The 16,667-nt window shown below is 35.4% G+C and overlaps 1 protein-coding gene and 1 long non-coding RNA gene across 5 annotated transcripts; both read left to right on the top strand.

The window, feature by feature from the left end:
• The first annotated feature begins 5,940 nt into the window (after positions 1–5,940).
• Positions 5,941–8,023, top strand: LOC132603784 (uncharacterized). Of its 3 annotated transcripts, XR_009568518.1 has the most exons (4): positions 5,945–6,184; positions 6,417–6,552; positions 7,097–7,459; positions 7,537–8,023. It is a non-coding gene; the product is annotated as an uncharacterized LOC132603784 (long non-coding RNA). The 3 variants fall into 3 exon arrangements; XR_009568517.1 differs by lacking the exon at positions 6,417–6,552 and having other exon boundaries at positions 5,949–6,184; XR_009568516.1 differs by lacking the exons at positions 6,417–6,552; positions 7,097–7,459 and having other exon boundaries at positions 5,941–6,184.
• Positions 8,024–11,752: 3,729 nt separating this feature from the next.
• Positions 11,753–16,189, top strand: LOC132603783 (soluble inorganic pyrophosphatase PPA1). Of its 2 annotated transcripts, none has more exons than XM_060317003.1 (9): positions 11,753–11,848; positions 12,969–13,112; positions 13,206–13,234; positions 14,820–14,885; positions 15,076–15,183; positions 15,305–15,370; positions 15,450–15,570; positions 15,660–15,741; positions 15,919–16,189. In XM_060317003.1, the coding sequence occupies exons 2-9, from the start codon at positions 12,989–12,991 to the stop codon at positions 15,959–15,961; spliced, it is 639 nt and encodes a 212-aa protein (XP_060172986.1). In that variant the 5' UTR covers positions 11,753–11,848; positions 12,969–12,988; the 3' UTR covers positions 15,962–16,189. The 2 variants fall into 2 exon arrangements, with proteins under 2 accessions (XP_060172986.1, XP_060172985.1); XM_060317002.1 differs by lacking the exon at positions 11,753–11,848 and adding an exon at positions 11,986–12,037.
• Positions 16,190–16,667: the final 478 nt, after the last annotated feature.

Raw genomic sequence — 16,667 nt, 5'->3', positions numbered from 1 at the left:
CCCAAATTCCCAGCAAATGTTCATGCAACTGGCTTAGAAATCAGACCTACCACAATTTAGACGAGTTTGAGAACTCTTACGAACTTCACTATTTGGTTTGACTTCAAAACGACTGCTTATAAACCAAATTCATCCCGAATGGATTCATATAGCTAAAATATCATCTTAATACTAGTTTTACGCATTCACACCTAACCCATATTTATAGAGTGTTACAGTTTACCACCAAGCGACTACTGGTCAGGCAGTTATGTCATATGCATTTACCACCAGACTACGGCCGGGTGAGCAGTTACCACTGATCAGTTGGGCAGTCAGCGTCACGGTGATGAGGTAGTCAGTACTGTAACATTATAGATATATAGATACATACGAGATTGTATTAAGGTACATGATATGGCCCTTAGCGGCAAGTCAGAGTTTACAGGTTTATTCTTATCCCTCTTGTCGACAGTATTTTATTGTGATGTTACATTCCTGCCTTACATACTTAGTACATTCTTTTAACTGACGTCCCTTTGCCTGGGGGCACTGTGTTTCATCCCACGCAAGTGTAGATAGGCGAGGCGAGGATCCTTCACGGTAGGTTGCCTTCATAAATCAGCTTTTGGTTGGTAAGCTCCATATCTTCCTGGAGTATTGATGAGTCAGGGTTCTGTATATGTATTTTTGTATTATGTCATGTCATGTCATCCTGTTGTGACAGCTTTTATCAGTCCCCACATTTATATATACATCCTTTTGGGGTTAGCTATTATGAGTTATGTTTTAAGCATTCGTTGTAGACATGCACGCTACGATGTGGCCTTGAATGGCCAGGATAATTTTAATAATAATGAAATCATAGAGTACATGGTGCTCGGTTGAGTAGACACCGGGTGCCAGTCATGGCCCTTCGATTTGGATCGTGACAAAAGGGGCCCTGTCCCGATCACAGTACAGGTCTGTTATCTTTAGAGGCTTGTAGACGAGTCTGATATGTTTGGTATGTCAGTGTAGCGGCCTTGCTGTCCTTTGTATATGATCATTTTGCTATTACTGTTTGCAGACGTTCATGGCGGCTTCATCGGCCTGCATTTTTATGTATACATGTTTTTGGGTGTGTTTACCCTTAAGATGATTCGGACTACGGCCTTGTCGGCCTAGATTGGTATTGTCTCCTTGCAGGAAGGCCTTGTCGGCCTAGATTGGTATTGTCTCCTTGCAGGAAGGCCTTGTTGACCTAAGTTAAGGGTAACTTCCAGAGTTTATAGTTACAGAGTGGTACGTTCGGGGTCAAGTAAGACACTGAGTACCGGCCATGCCTCCCGAGGTTTGAGGCATGACACACTTATAAAGATGTTAGCACGAGTACCTGGAGGAATAAATTGGCTAGGTGAGTAAGAGAGGATTCCAAACTAACAACCGGAGGTTTGGGATGAGGTGATGAAGCCATGTCCCAGCATCAACACTGAAAGGTGGAACAACACTCTCTTTTGATGGTTCAAAAATTGGAGTAGCAGGCCCGGGGGGGGGGGGGGGGGGGGAGAAAGCTTTGGGTTTCCTAAAAGCCTTGCTGGAGTCATCGGGTGAGTGTTGTTTAGGTCCACCAACCTTTTTCCCCTCGTCATTATCGTTATCAATATGAACTACCCCGTGTTGAGCTTTGCTCCACGCTTCGATAAGCCTACGTCGAGTCCGTAGTCGGGAACCAATTCCAACCAGAGGAGAATTACTAGCATCCTATGGCATGCGTTTACGGCTGGTGGTAGCAGCATGAACGATGTTTGACAAAGCCACTTTGCGAGTAAGGACTCTCCAGGAAACTGATTTTCTCATGGAGAGGCCTGGAAGAGAAATATACATAAAAAGAAGCAAAGAAAAATAAAGGAGGCGGAGTAGTACACGATTAGTAAAGTTTCCTTTTGCTTACCGTGATCCTTTTCCTTCCACCAATCGGAAGTCATGCTTCTCCAGGTTCGGTTCACGTTGGGAGAAGCACACAAAAGGTCAACTACCTATTCGAAAATCCCAACTATAAGCTCTGGCTTTACAAGAACAACTGAAAAGGTGCGAAAGTGCAAGATGGATTCAAATGAAATAGGAAACGAGATTACAATAAGGAAATAAGATCCTTAAGAAGTACTTACGAGTAATATTCCACGTTTAGAGGAATGGCTCAGAAGTTGGAAGCAATTGATAGGCTCGGATCATCACAAACCTATGTAACCATCCTCGTTCAAAATCATCATCCGGGTTGATCAAGCTACGTCTCCCTCGGGGAATAAATGCGCCAATCCTCCTTAGAATAATCGAGGAGAATACAAGTGCATTAAATAGTCGAGAGAGAATGTGATTCCGGCTTAGTTGGCTAAAATTTGAATGCAATAGACTGAGTGCCAAATCTAGGGAGCCACTTGACCGATGCAAACCAGATAGTGGCGACAGAAATCCTTGATAATCTCAAGAATTGGTAGCTTGAAACCTATCGAAAAGGGTAGTATAAATTGTAGGAAAACCCTCGACATGGTGATTCATCCTGGTTTTGGGGTGACGAGGCCAAAATTACAATCCTCACGAACTTTGGGAAGGACATTTGCAGTTATCAGTGAATTAATCTCTTTAATAGACTCATGGTATTCATCAGCAATGAAATCCTCATGGTACTTAAATCCTAAGGGTAGAACACCCACGGCAAGGATTGCAATTCAGCTTCTTGACTTATTGGAGAAACATGGGCTTTTCCAAAATGGTATAGAAGAGTAGGAGTATCGTTATTAGATTTGTCCTTTGAAGAATGAGTAGGAGAAGGATGAGATGATGAGGCTGACATGGTGATAGTTTTTCTTGCAAAAAACGACAAGTGAAGGGTTGAATACAAAAAAGGTTTTTGGAGAAATCTTTCATACAAGAAAAAAAAGGATTTGGTTGAATTTGGGACTAGATAATGTCCGTATTTATACAAGACAATGGTGGTCGTAATGATCGAAATTCTAAGGCTCACAACTTTTCATAAATGACACGTTTATGTCAATCGACGTGATTAAAATGTCGCTAATGTTTCATAGAGAGGGCATTGACTGAGGATTTGACGGTTGTCTATTCGACTGAACCGTTTGGACGTTTCCACTCCCCGGTCTCACCTAAATCTTCCACCGGAAAGTGGGGGGACTATCTGTATACATCTGAAATATGGCGTTACATGTGGCATGAAGGAAGAAAGACACGTGACAGGCAAGGTCAAAGAATAGCGTGATGATTGATTTAGTTCAAAAGGAATGAATTCATGTAGACCCGGAGCGAACGTTACGAAGCAATTGCTATGGCTCATTTATGAACATCAGACGTTACGCGGCCGGTCCGGATTTAGAGTTGGATGTTACACTTCTAAATTTAAATGCATTTATTGATTATTATTGCTCATTATTGAGCATGATTTACAGCTCAATGCTAGTGATTACCACCTATAAAAGGAGCTTAAGCTCATTGTAATAGGATCAACTTTTACAACATAATAGTCTAAATACTCTGTTATAAGCAAAATTGTTCTTTTGTTAGTCTTTTTGTACCGAATTTATAAAAGTTCTTCAAGGCTAAGTGTTCAACCGGAGTGACATTTAGCAAAGGATTTCCTCGGAGCTCATATGGCCCAGGCTTATTTTATTGTTTTTTTGCATTATAATTATCTGGTTTCATTACTTGTTTCTTAATCCTTATTCATATTCATAACAAATCAATTCACGTATCCTTTAAACCACTAACAAATTTAACTGTACTTTTTTTGGGGTAAACAAACTTAAAAATAAAATTCCCTCTGTTTCAAATTAAGTGTCTTAGTTTGACTAAGTACAGAATTTAAGAGAAACTTCTGAATCTTGTGGTCCTAAATAAAAGATGAGTACAATGTACTAAAATGTCCTTTAAATCTTGTGGTTTTAAACTTGTCATGTAGGATGTTTGAATTGTCAACTTACTAAATATAGAAAGAGACACTCTTTTGGGAGATACCAAAAAGAAAAGTAAAACACTTAAATTGAGACGGAGGGAGTATATATCGTTGAAATATCAGCAATATCGTACTAAATATGCTTGACATGTACTCCTCAAAATAGGAACAATGACATGTGATCTAGTGGCTAGGTACTCGAATTTGGGGGTGTATCACGGAGTGGTAACTGGGAATAACACCAGAATGTGTTTAGCCATCAAATAGTAAGGATCAAGACAACATGCACATATATTTGGGGTAGTAATGTAGGATCACATGCCATGTTAGATAGAAATGAACATACCCACAATCTTGGGCGATCAAGCAGTCATGATCACGGCTATTTTAAAAGCAGAGGCAGTGGGCCTTACCATTATCAATTGGCACATAAGTGATATTTTTCCAAGGGGTCATTTGCACTTATGTCCTTCTTTTGTGGTGGTCTATAATTTTTGTAACGAACAACTTTTTCCCGAAATATAAATTTATGTATTCGCATCATAATATTTCAAAAGTTATGTCTTACATGACCTTTTTCCTTAAAGGACTTATGCCCCATTAGTCATAAGTTTGATTGCTAAAGGGAAAATATTAAAGAGCAGCCCATTTGAAAGCCAAAAATTAAAGACCAGACCATTTGGAGAGAAATTCGTGCAATATCTTCTTTTTCTAAGACATTACTCTAGCTAGTTCCTCTTTGTTTTTTCTTCACCTGTTTATTTTCCTTTCAACTGTTTTTCCAATTCAATCATTCAAAAGAAACAAAGAAGTTATTAGAGATTAATCTATTAATTTTCAGAAAAGAAAGCCTTTAATAATGTTTAGAGCATTAGTGATACTATTTTCTTCTGGAAACAAATTCTCCCAAAACAAAACTAAACTCCAATTCCCCACAACTAAATCCAACTCCACATTGTTTTCAAGTGAAAGGTGGAAACAAATTCTTTCAAAGCCAAATTATTAACAAAACCCCAGTAATCAAAACATCGCTTAAAATGTGAAGATATTTAACTTTTCAAGCATGTATAAGTACTCGTGCTTGATATTTAAAAAGATAATAGGAATCTCTTTAATACAGACTTACAAACAAGTTGAACTCCACACTGAATTTGTTGGGGTCTAATAAGAGAGAATCGGCAAAGTAAATGCATTCGATTATAAAAGATGTCTATCTATATATGCGCAACTTTTTTGAGAAATATTTCATTAATCGATCGTCAGGCTGCGAATTACTTAAAAATTAATTTCAGATTTTAAAAAGAAAATTTATTTATTCATTATGCAGCTGTAAAGAAGCAAGTGATATAAGCACCTAAAGTCAACACGTACATGTGCATGGGAAGTTAGGTAAATAGAACATAAGAAACACATCTCCATCTCTATTGACTTCCCCACCTTGTCTCCACTAAAGTCTCGATCAATCAAAACATGGATTAGTCAAAGTTCAACTGAATTAAACTCAGGTTTAACTGAGCTAATTTGGTATATAATTATTAATGTAGAAAAAAATCTCCCTTTGGCTCGAGTATTAATTAAGTAAATATAATAATAATTTTTTTTTAATATTTTAATCTAGTAGTAAAAAAATTTAATCACAAAATATTAATAATTACAATTACTTTGCAATTCTGTACTTCGTTGTGCCATGTAACTATTTTTCAATCATATTCTAACTTAGCCTACTTTTACAGTGACGTGAAATGTAATTTTAATACTTCTAGTATTAAAATTTAGTGTTCTATATATTTAATTTTAAAGCATTCAAATTTAGTTATTAGCATAAATTAATAAGCCGAACTATTGATTATTACAATTTTCCTTAATAATCCATCAGTTTATGATGAATCTAAATCTATATCTATATAATTATTATATAAAGCAGGGCAAAGGCCCACTGATGTGGCCCAATTAAATGACAAAAATTGTATTTATCTTTTTTGTCATTTGTTTGCTATTTTCCCTGAATTTTTTCATTAACCTTGATATTTAGAAGTCCAAAAGTCCCGTTAATTTGAATCAACCATCAATTGGAAAACCAAAAGTCAAAGTCCCATTACTTCGTTGTTATGTAGTAGCAGACTAGCAGTACTAATTAAATCCAACCACCGCATTTCTTAATTGGGAAAATAGAAGCCAAGCCTCACTGCCTAACCGTCTACAAGGATCCATTTGCAACCAGGTCCCCAAACTCCGGTGAAGCCGTAGACGCTGCCTCTGGTATGGGTTTTCCTTCCCTGTTTTATCTTAGAATTAGGGATGTACTTATCTTTAGAATACTACACAAGTTTTTATTATACCTTATATATATGCATATACCTTAGACTTCCTAAATTTTATAAGAGATCCTAGAGCCTTTAACACACGGAGCTTTGTCCATATGGTTTAACCCTGCTATTGAAAAACCTTCTTCCCCGTTCTACATACTTCGTCTGCAATTCAATCAAAACAGAGAAATAATAAGTTCAAGATTAGATATACATGGAACTTACAAGTTTAGATGGAACTGTCAAATGAAAGAGGAATAGAAAACAAGAGGAGAAAACGCCGTAGAGGACTCTTCTGATCAGGGGTGGCTCGACTATAAGGTCAATAAAGCAATCGCTTGGGGTCCCAATTTTTTTGGGCTCCATTTTCTCCTTAAAGATGTATGTTATATATAAATCATTGCCTTAACCGACAGAGGTTTTTCAAAATTAAAATTGATAGAATCTTATCCAAGATCAACTATGTCTCAAGAGAGATTGAATGGATTAGCTATATTATCAATTGAAAAGAAATTGTTAGAACAAATCGATTATAGAAATAGTAATTAATGACTTCACATCTAGAAAAATTAGAAAAGTAGACTTTAAATAAAAATATATATGACGATCTTTTCTTTTTAAAGTATTAGCTAGGGCCTCTGTTTGAAGTTTAGCTTTAGGACCCTCAATATTGTTGAGATGGCCCTGCTTCTGATTCCATTCGTTCCTATGTAATAAGCGATTGTTGGGTTCTTTAGTAAAACAAATACCGGTTTACTGTTTTTCCCCCTGATTTTTTAAAGTAAATTTGAAGGATAATTGACAAAAATAGGAGAATACCAATGCTGGTTTGTGAGACTGCCACATAAAAACGTTGTAATTGCAGAGAGCTATCGCGGAAAAGGGCAGTAGACAGAGGGATGTCCTTCGACTATTGTTTTGCAAAATCAAGCCAATCTACAGAGGAATAGACCAAGACTGATATGTTTTTCTTCTTCTTTTAGCCTTTCTTTCGCTCCAATTACCGGGACTAACAGAGAGGTTAGAGGAGATTCAGGGAAGACCAATAATATTCACATCCCAAGTTGCGGTTTATTGATTCAGATAGGATTCTTGCAATCGAGAAACATATGACCGTTGAATGGAGCAAAGTAGAGGAAATGAAATGGGAAGAAGACTAGGAGATTTGACCCACAAGTTCAAAAGTAGAATAGTTAGAATTATATCCATACCGCCTCTGAAAACTCTGGTGCATTCATTGATCTTTGTCCTTAATTTAGCCTGCATTCTGTTATTTGATACTTAACTCTTTTCCACAAAATGCAGGGCATAGGTAAGTGGAATATCTACGCGTCCTTCTGAAACGCCTCAACGAGAAAATAGCAGGTAACTACGTATTGTTTAAGAACTCAAACAGCAGGTTAATGAAGACAAGACAGAGCATTCAAATGTCTTTCGGGAAGCTGTGGCTCTTTACTAGGTAAACTGTCAATGTACATTATTTATCTAAACATTGTACTGAATGGATCAAACTATTTGCCGGCAGGGCTAGAACAAAGCTTGACTAATCATACCGTAGAAGCAGAACAGTAGAGGGAGAATTGCTATCACACTCAGGATGAGAACTTCTGGCATCTCATATTTTGTTTGGGAATTTTCCTTTTTTACCATTTGGTTGTTGATTTCAGTTTGAGGTCTTCCTGTTATCTGTTGAAGAAAGAATGTAAAGTGATCTTTGTTTTGTTTATATGCATGTTGTTCAAGGTTTGACTTTAATAATGGTTCCAGTTCTCAATAATTGTTTGCCGATGAAGCGCCTTTCTACTAAATTTTATGTATGTACTTCTCAAGTGCTGCAAGTAGAGGCAAATAAAAGGGTCATGTTGCAAATAATGATTGTTTTTGCCTTACAATGTATTTACTTGGGACATTTTGAACTCAAGCTTTTTACCTTTTGGAGCAGAAATCTCAAAACTAATAAAATGCATGAAAACGTAGCATGTTCCCCTACTGTATTTTCTCCTTTCAGCATTAAGGAGTGAAGAAAGTGCAGCAAAGTGAAGAGAGGTACATGGAGCTAATTGGCTTCTATTTTTCAGAAGCTAGAACAAAAGCTTAACAAAAAAAAGAGGCAGAAAAGGAGCAGTAACGAGGCACACCAAAGGTCATTCCTGTCACTTAGTTTCTAAAGGCATCATATATGTGAAATACAGGCTTACTAAATGGTACTCAGCATAAAATTAGGAATGGACCTAACAATCTTCCTCTCTCCATGGAATGAATAAGGAAGCCAAGAATAGTAAAGATCACCAAAGATATGGAATTGTGTATTTTGCAGACCATCACTATATCCTTGGAATTTACAGAATTTTCAGATTAACATTGTCAAGTTCAGCTTTTGTGCAGGGATTGATGCACGCATTGTTGCACCATGACAAGTTCTTTTCGCATGGAATTTCTTTTATATTCTTATATTTGGATTATTGGTATTCTATCATAATGATCAAGTGAATATTTTTTCAGTTACTAATCTATTCTTTAAATTTTATTCATTCTTTCCCATTTTCCAAGAGTAGCAAAAGGCTTTCCGGATAGATGAAAATGGAAGTTACCCTTACCAAATTTACACTGAAGACAAGCTTCAAATTTTTTGTGCTTCAACTGCAGTAGTAGAATATTCTTCAAAGACCATATAGACGGCAATTCTTGATGTTCTTGATGTAATATTATTATGTCAAAAAAGGTCCATCTAATAGTACAACTCCATGCTCTATTGAATAGTATGTGTATCCGAAGGTGTCAAGCATTCTGCTGTGTGAGAGAGGTACGAATGAATAATTAGAACTATAGTTATATTTTTGAGTATTTAAAAGCTATTTAAGAGTGTATACAATAAAGGAAGTGTAATTATATATTGGATTTTATATTGCTCTCCACCATTTGCTCATAAGGAAATTTGACATTTTTACGGAAAGTGAGCAGGTAGGAAAGTAAGAAGGAAGAAGGAAAAATGAAAAAAAAAAATAGAGGTAAAAGGGAACGGAAAATGTATAGAAGAGATTCGTACAATTTAAATCAGTGAATTTCTGGTTATACCGATTTGGTTACCTTTATATATATATATTTTTTTTAGTTTTTGTTGTTGTTTTTGAGTGAAAATAATATTGTTTAATTAAGTGTTAAAAATAAGTTAGATTAAAAAGTTAAATTTGATCTATTATGTTTTGAAGTCCAAACTTATTTTCTACTAAACAACGTATTTTATGTTATTTTCCGTTTCTTTCTTCTTTTATTATTGCTATTGTTGTTTTAGAATGAAAACTAGGGGGAAAATTAGTTAGTAAAATTGTTGAAAATAAACTAAATTAAAACGTTGAATTTTATGCATTTAGATTTGAAGCCTAAAATACATTTATAATAAATAAATGTTTAAAGGTTTTATTTACTCCCTCCGTCCCAGTGTCACATTAGCCAAAAAGATTTGTCCCATAATAAGTCACCTTAGGAAACCAAGGCATAAATTGACTAGTTTTTCCAACTCTACCCTTAGACAAAAACTACAAGTTAAAGTAACATTTAAGTGATGATTGGAAAAGCCACATAGTAACTTGGTATTGTTGGATTTTCAATGTCAAAAGGATTACTCTTGTGCATAATCAAGAGAAAAAAGTAATTTATTTTTATTATATAGGGATAATTTAGTAAACTTCACATTCTGTTATTGGTTTCTTAATATTCGTATTTTTTGCTAAAGTGACACTTATTATGGGACGAATGGAGTAGGTTTTATGACCACGCGAAACGCGAATAAATTTACTAGTTTTCTATAAGCATAGACACTTGCGAGGAAAAAAATGTTAAACAACCAACTGTGAGTTAAGTTTGGCTCCGACTCTGTTAAATTGTAACAAAGCTTACTTAATAAGGCTCAACTCAATATTGTACAACCTAGAACTAGACTTGATTTAACATGCAACAAGTTTTGATTGGACCTAGTTTGTTTGTCTAGAGCTAGTTTTAAGATGAGCCCAATATTTTTTTAATACTCTGACACCTTAGCCCAAAAAAAATAAAGTATTTTTATTAATGATTTAACTTTTAACTTCTTAGTTTATTTTAATGACGTAATTTTATAATTACACACATAATTTTATAATTACACACATACGTATAATTCATTTTAAATATAACGTTCAAAAATATTTATTTGTTTCTTAAATATGGTAGCCAATCAATCAAATACCCTCACAAAGGACGGGAGGAAGTAACAGCTAACAAAATATGTAAGTGACAAAGACGTGGATGAGTGCTGTGAAATATAAGTAAGATTATTTGTATACGGTAAAGCATTATTTGGATGGTGCGTGAATCGTGACAACAAGTAATTTTTTAATGTCCTGTGAAAGATTGGATGCACGGAGTTATAGAGAATAAGCAACCAAGCAAGCTTGCCTCGGACTAAATATCTACTTCGATGTTGAATATCAATTTTATAGTACAATGATGTTAATGAAAGTTTTCCATGCAAGCATTAGTTAATTATAATTTGTTTGATCAAGCTTTTGACAAGCTAACAATATTTTTTTAAAATAAATATTTATTTGAAGAAAATTGAGGTATTTGATTAAGTTTGTTAGAAAAAAAAAATGCTTCTAAAAATACTTTTAGAACCTTGGACAAACACAACTTGCTACCTAATATTCACAAAAATATTTCTTAAATTGATTAAACAAATACAAACTATTATTCTCCAAAAATTCCTTTTTGCAAAAATACTTCTAACAAAAAAATATTTTTTTAAAATAATCAAATTTTAAAAGTTTGGCCAAATAAATTATTAGCATGATTTCATTAAATTTTTCATGGTTAATTACATTTTCATGCTATTAGTGTGAGTTCATTTCTCTACGTCTCTTTCCTTCCTACTATATTATAGACAAATTAAAAGAAAGAAAAACATTTTTCACTGAAGCACTGAAGTGCGTTTCCCTAAAACCTGTGGGGGCCGTTTGGTATGGGGACTAAGGTGAATATTCTAGAATAAAATTTATACTATATTCGTTCAAGGTATAAATTTGTTCCAATATAGAATGAAGTCCAAATTTAATTTCGGAATATCCCGCCTTATCTTATTAAACTTGACATTATTTATCTCATCTTCCAAATAAGATAAATTCGTCCCAGTACTGTAATCTCAAAATAATTTAATCCGTAATCTCAGAATAATTTAATCCGCTCACTAGAAGACCTCTAGCATATTGGTTTATCCGTACTAGTATAGAAATGAAAAAATTACACAATCACGCTCGCATGCAGAAAAATGTCAGCCCCCACACAACACGCAGATCGAAAATCAATGGCAGCACAAGTGAAAAAGAAAGGCATTGAATAATGTTGAAAGGTTCAATGAAAAAGAATCGGACATTAACATAATGTCCACCCACCACGCCTATTACACGTGGAAATGAAAACCCACTTTCATCTATTCCCACTTATATATATATATATATATATATATATATATATATATATATATATATATATATATATATATATGTCTTTATACACCTATTTGTAATAATAACCTTTTCATTGACCCTTCCTCTCTATTTTCTCATCTTCTTTCGTTCAATCCAAGGTAAGCTATCTCAATCGCAATCTCTCCATTTAATCCTATGTAATTTAATTATTTGCTACCTACATGTACACCTTGATTTCATTTCATTGAAAATATTTATCAGATATAAGTGGTATTTGTTTTCTTACGTTTGTTCCTGATTTAGTAGTTTTATGCTTCGATTTAGTCATGTGATCATTGTTTCAAGAGGTGGGTTCAGGATTTAAATTCTATGTTTCAACTTTTATGGTTCAACATTAATCTGTTATATTTTTAAAAATTATGGGTTCATGTCGACTATTTTATCGCAATTTTGGTGATTTTTTACACATAAATTTATGCTCCGCGTGAAAGTGATGGTTGATCCGCCCCTGATTTCTCCTCCATCATTCGTGTGTCTTGTAGTTAAATTTGTCTGCGAATTGAGGATCGTCAGTAGATTCGAAATGAATGATCTTATACTAACTGTGTATACATTTTTTATTTATTTTTTGGTTTATAAATGTGACATAGTTCGAGCTAAAAGTTATGGACTCAATTGGTTAACCCAACCAGTAATCTGATCTGTAATAATAGTCTAATACCAGGCAAACCTGAAGAGTCCTGTGATTTCTCTGTTAACTCATCACCCATTTCACCATTCCTATTCCAGTTTTGCCTGATCGTCTATGTCTACTTTCTTCTTTTCCTTTCATACATACCTGTTTTGCTCTGGAGAATTTGTTTTGATCTGATTCCCAGCAACTAATTTATACATGGAAAACAAGCACGGTACAGATAATAGTAACTTTCTAGTTTCAGTTTCTTTGCAATATGGGAACACAATCACACCTACCTTACGATCTTATATTTTTGGGATTTCTTATTGAGATAGTAGCGCTTGATATTACGAATCCCCCTAAGGTCAACTTACTTTTTCATTAGAATATGCATTCGACTTCAAATTATATCTGCATCGGACAACAACACGTCTAATATACAGTGGAAAATTCAGGATAAAATCAGTTGTTTATGAATGAGTATAATCTTGTTAAAGATACATATATACATGGCTCGAACAGAAAGCAAAGGGTTCAATTGAACCCTACTACATGTTCACGGAATGAACCTGAAGATCCATTGCCCATCTTCTTTCTTTCAGGTTTACCAGGAATCATAAAAATGAGCACTGAAAACGGTGATGAACTATCTCCACAAAGACGTGCCCCTCGTTTGAATGAGAGGATCCTGTCATCTTTGTCCAGGAGGTCTGTTGCTGCCCATCCTTGGCACGACCTCGAGATAGGTAGCTAGTAGCTCTACATTTTTCATCATTCAGAATTTAACAAATTTAGCGGCTGTTAGATCTGATCATTCCCGTTGCTGCTTTTATTTGTAGGACCCGAAGCTCCAAGCGTCTTCAATGTTGTAAGTATAGTAAATCATTATGTTTTTATCCCTGTTTAATTTCTTCAAGTCTCAAATGTAAGTTCAACTAATGTGCAACTAACTGGAATCCCTAGCCTAAGCACTTCTTTCTTCTTTTAAGTTGGGAAATTAACTAGAATTATGGCTTACATAATATAATCTTCTATATCTGGCTGTAACAGGAAATTTTGGTTTACTCAATTGATTACATGACGAAACCACAAACATCCTTTATGCAGAACACGAACACTATCAATATAGAAGAAGAAAATTGGAATTAGTGCAATTTCCTTCCAATTCAGCTTGATATTTGTGCTCCTCTAATACGACATTAAATGTTTCCTCAAAATTCTTTTGTTTATGAACTGGTAACTAATTATATTATTGAAATAAACAGCAACGCGCTAAGAAAAGTGCTATGTAGGTAGAAATCAGAAAATCCCCTGCCCAAAAACAAAAGAGGGGCACCTAACTATACATAATTCGATTTCCTGTAGTGGATTGATGAATGTCTAACATACTGTTTTCATCGTTTACATCTTGTAATTTGCACCAAAAATCCAAATAACAAAGACATTTATACTCGAAACATTTGTACAGATACAACTTCTGCTTCAAAACACCTAGCATTTCTTTCTGTCCACAAAACCAACAGATGAAGCTGGCACTGTAACCCACCGACTTCTTGCTGGTTTCCTGATCCCATTTGCCACAAACAGTCCACTGGTCTTTCAAAGTGAAAGCATGACAAAAGACAAGTTGATAAGATTGAAAACTAGATTCAGTAGTTGCCTAGCCACCTTGAAATGCAAAAAGAGATGGCTGATGAACTCTTCCTCCTTGTTGCACAAGTAGCATCTGCTGCAAATTCCTTTCCCCCCTTCTATGTAAATTGCTTTGGGTCAGACAAGCACCGTAAGCTAACAACTGCATAAAGCAGTCTACCTTTTTGAGCAGCTTTAATTTTTCCATATCATCTTCCTGGCAAAGTTGAGAGTATTGTCCAGCACCTCGTTAAACTCACGTAGCAAGAGCTTATTGAAAGAAACACCATTCTGTAGCCTCAGCCAGATTAATTGATCTGCTTCATCAGTTATTAAAGCCATCTTATCCAGATCTTGTAGCAGGAGAGACAATCTTGGAATTTAAAATGATCTTCTAAAGTGGAGACATTAGCTATGACCATTCCAGTGGGACACAAGGCTATCGGTGTTAGAGGAAAAACTGTAAAGAAATAAAGATCATTGTATGCAATTATTGGTGGAGTATGACCAATCCATGCATGCTACCAGAATCTGGTTTACCTACCATCTCCCACTTTAATTGTAGTATTGGTTTCAAAAGATGGCCATAAGCTGGATTTTTGTTTCCATATCTTTGCCATCCGGAGAAAATTGACAGTTGACAGCCTCTTCAATCCTTTTCTTCCTTTATCTTGATTGTGGGGGAGTTCGGTTTATTGGGATCATTAAGTCGTTCATGTAACTATATTATAAAAATGAGAAAGGGCTTACTACTATATATTCAGTTTGTGATAGAAACTTTAATTTTGTAATGTTGTGATCTCCACAATGCATTCATGTAGGTCATTGAGATATCAAAAGGAAGCAAAGTCAAATATGAGCTGGACAAGAAAACTGGTCTTATTAAGGTATGATACAATTATCTAAATTAAGGTATCTTTAAGTGATTCTCGGAGGAGATGAGTCTTTCGCTATATGCTTAATCTAAAGAGTGAGGGTAGTCTTATTTGCTCAACTTGGCTTTGGTTGAATAGCTGTCTTTTTTATAGCAGCATTGTGAATCTCCCTTCTATCTAAGCCTTTTCCATGTATGACCAGGTTGATCGCATCCTGTATTCTTCAGTGGTTTACCCTCAGAACTATGGCTTCATTCCCCGAACACTGTGTGAAGATAATGACCCAATGGATGTATTAGTCCTCATGCAGGTAGGTAAATGAATGTACAAGACATGCAAAATATCGAAGGTGCTATCGCATTAGTGGCTAGCTCATTGTACAATCTCAATAGGACTGATTGTAACAGAATCGGCTTTAATTTTTCCAACAGGAACCTGTCCTCCCAGGTTGTTTCCTTCGAGCTAGGGCAATAGGTCTGATGCCTATGATTGATCAGGTTCCTATTGTTGTGCCAAACAATTACTTCCTCTTTGTAAACGAGACTTTTAATGACAATATTTTCTTCATCAATTCAGGGAGAGAAAGATGATAAGATCATAGCAGTGTGCGCTGATGATCCAGAATATCGCCACTACACTGATATAAAGCAGCTTCCCCCTCACCGCCTAGCTGAAATTCGCCGCTTTTTTGAAGATTGTATGCTCCTAACTAATCTTTTAATTAATAACTTCCTTAGATTAATCTGTAGAAAGTTTCCTATGATGAATTTCTTGACCTGTCTTCAGACAAGAAAAATGAAAACAAAGAGGTGGCTGTTGACGATTTTCTGCCTCCAAGTTCTGCTGTCGATGCCATCCAGTACTCCATGTATGATATAGCTCTGTCATGTTTTCCTGTTTCTACATTCATTTAACATGATTCTTTTCCATCCTTTTTCCATATGCTTATTATTCGCCGTGCACATTTTCATGTATTATATTAACTTAAGCAAATGGTTTATGCTTTCAAGATGCTGACCCTTGGATTGTTGTTATGTTTGTGCAGGGACCTGTATGCCGAATACATATTACACAGCTTGAGGAAGTGATGGATTCTCCTCAGGAACACAAAACAGAATATCATAGTTATTTACTACCCCGTTGATTTGTTAAGGTTCTTTGGACTGTTATTTTCTCGTTTTCTTGATTTTTTGGGGTTGTGGTATTCTAAAGTTCTACCGTCTTGGCATAATTCACCGTTGGTTTTTTATTTTTACTATATTTCAAACGCTATATTGCAGTGGGCAAAAGCTTTGACAATATACTCGTTGAAAATATCTTATCTTTGTTACTTTAAGAAAAGATGGAATAATTGTTACCCCTTATACTCGGTAACGCCTATTCGGTACACATCTAAACTATTCGGAGTTCGACAGCTTGGGATGCTGACATAGTAAAGAATATAAGAGTGTATCCATCACGTGAGAAACACGACCCACCATTCTGTTCACCTTGTCAATTACTAATCCATCCGCCATTGATTTTTATTCTCTCATGTTCTGTTGTCTTCTTACTAAAAAGCCAAGTCATTCCATATTCATCCATTGTGATGCTTACCAAACTAATGCAACAGAACAACTAGGATTGCTCCCTTTCCCCCTCTCCCCTGGGGAAACTATCTTCTAACCCCTTTGGTGATGAATTGATGACGTTTTAAGCGCACAACTTTTTTCTACATCTACCTGCGTTTTAGTATTTCATTACAATGTAACTCGTTTGTGATGTTGGGGTTCCTCGACTTAAAATATCACGGCA

The sequence above is a fragment of the Lycium barbarum genome, chromosome 7 (assembly GCF_019175385.1).
Source record: "Lycium barbarum isolate Lr01 chromosome 7, ASM1917538v2, whole genome shotgun sequence".
NCBI classification, from domain to species: domain Eukaryota; kingdom Viridiplantae; phylum Streptophyta; class Magnoliopsida; order Solanales; family Solanaceae; genus Lycium; species Lycium barbarum.
Note: the sequence above shows the minus strand (reverse complement) of the source record. Positions and strands in the feature narration are given on the sequence as shown.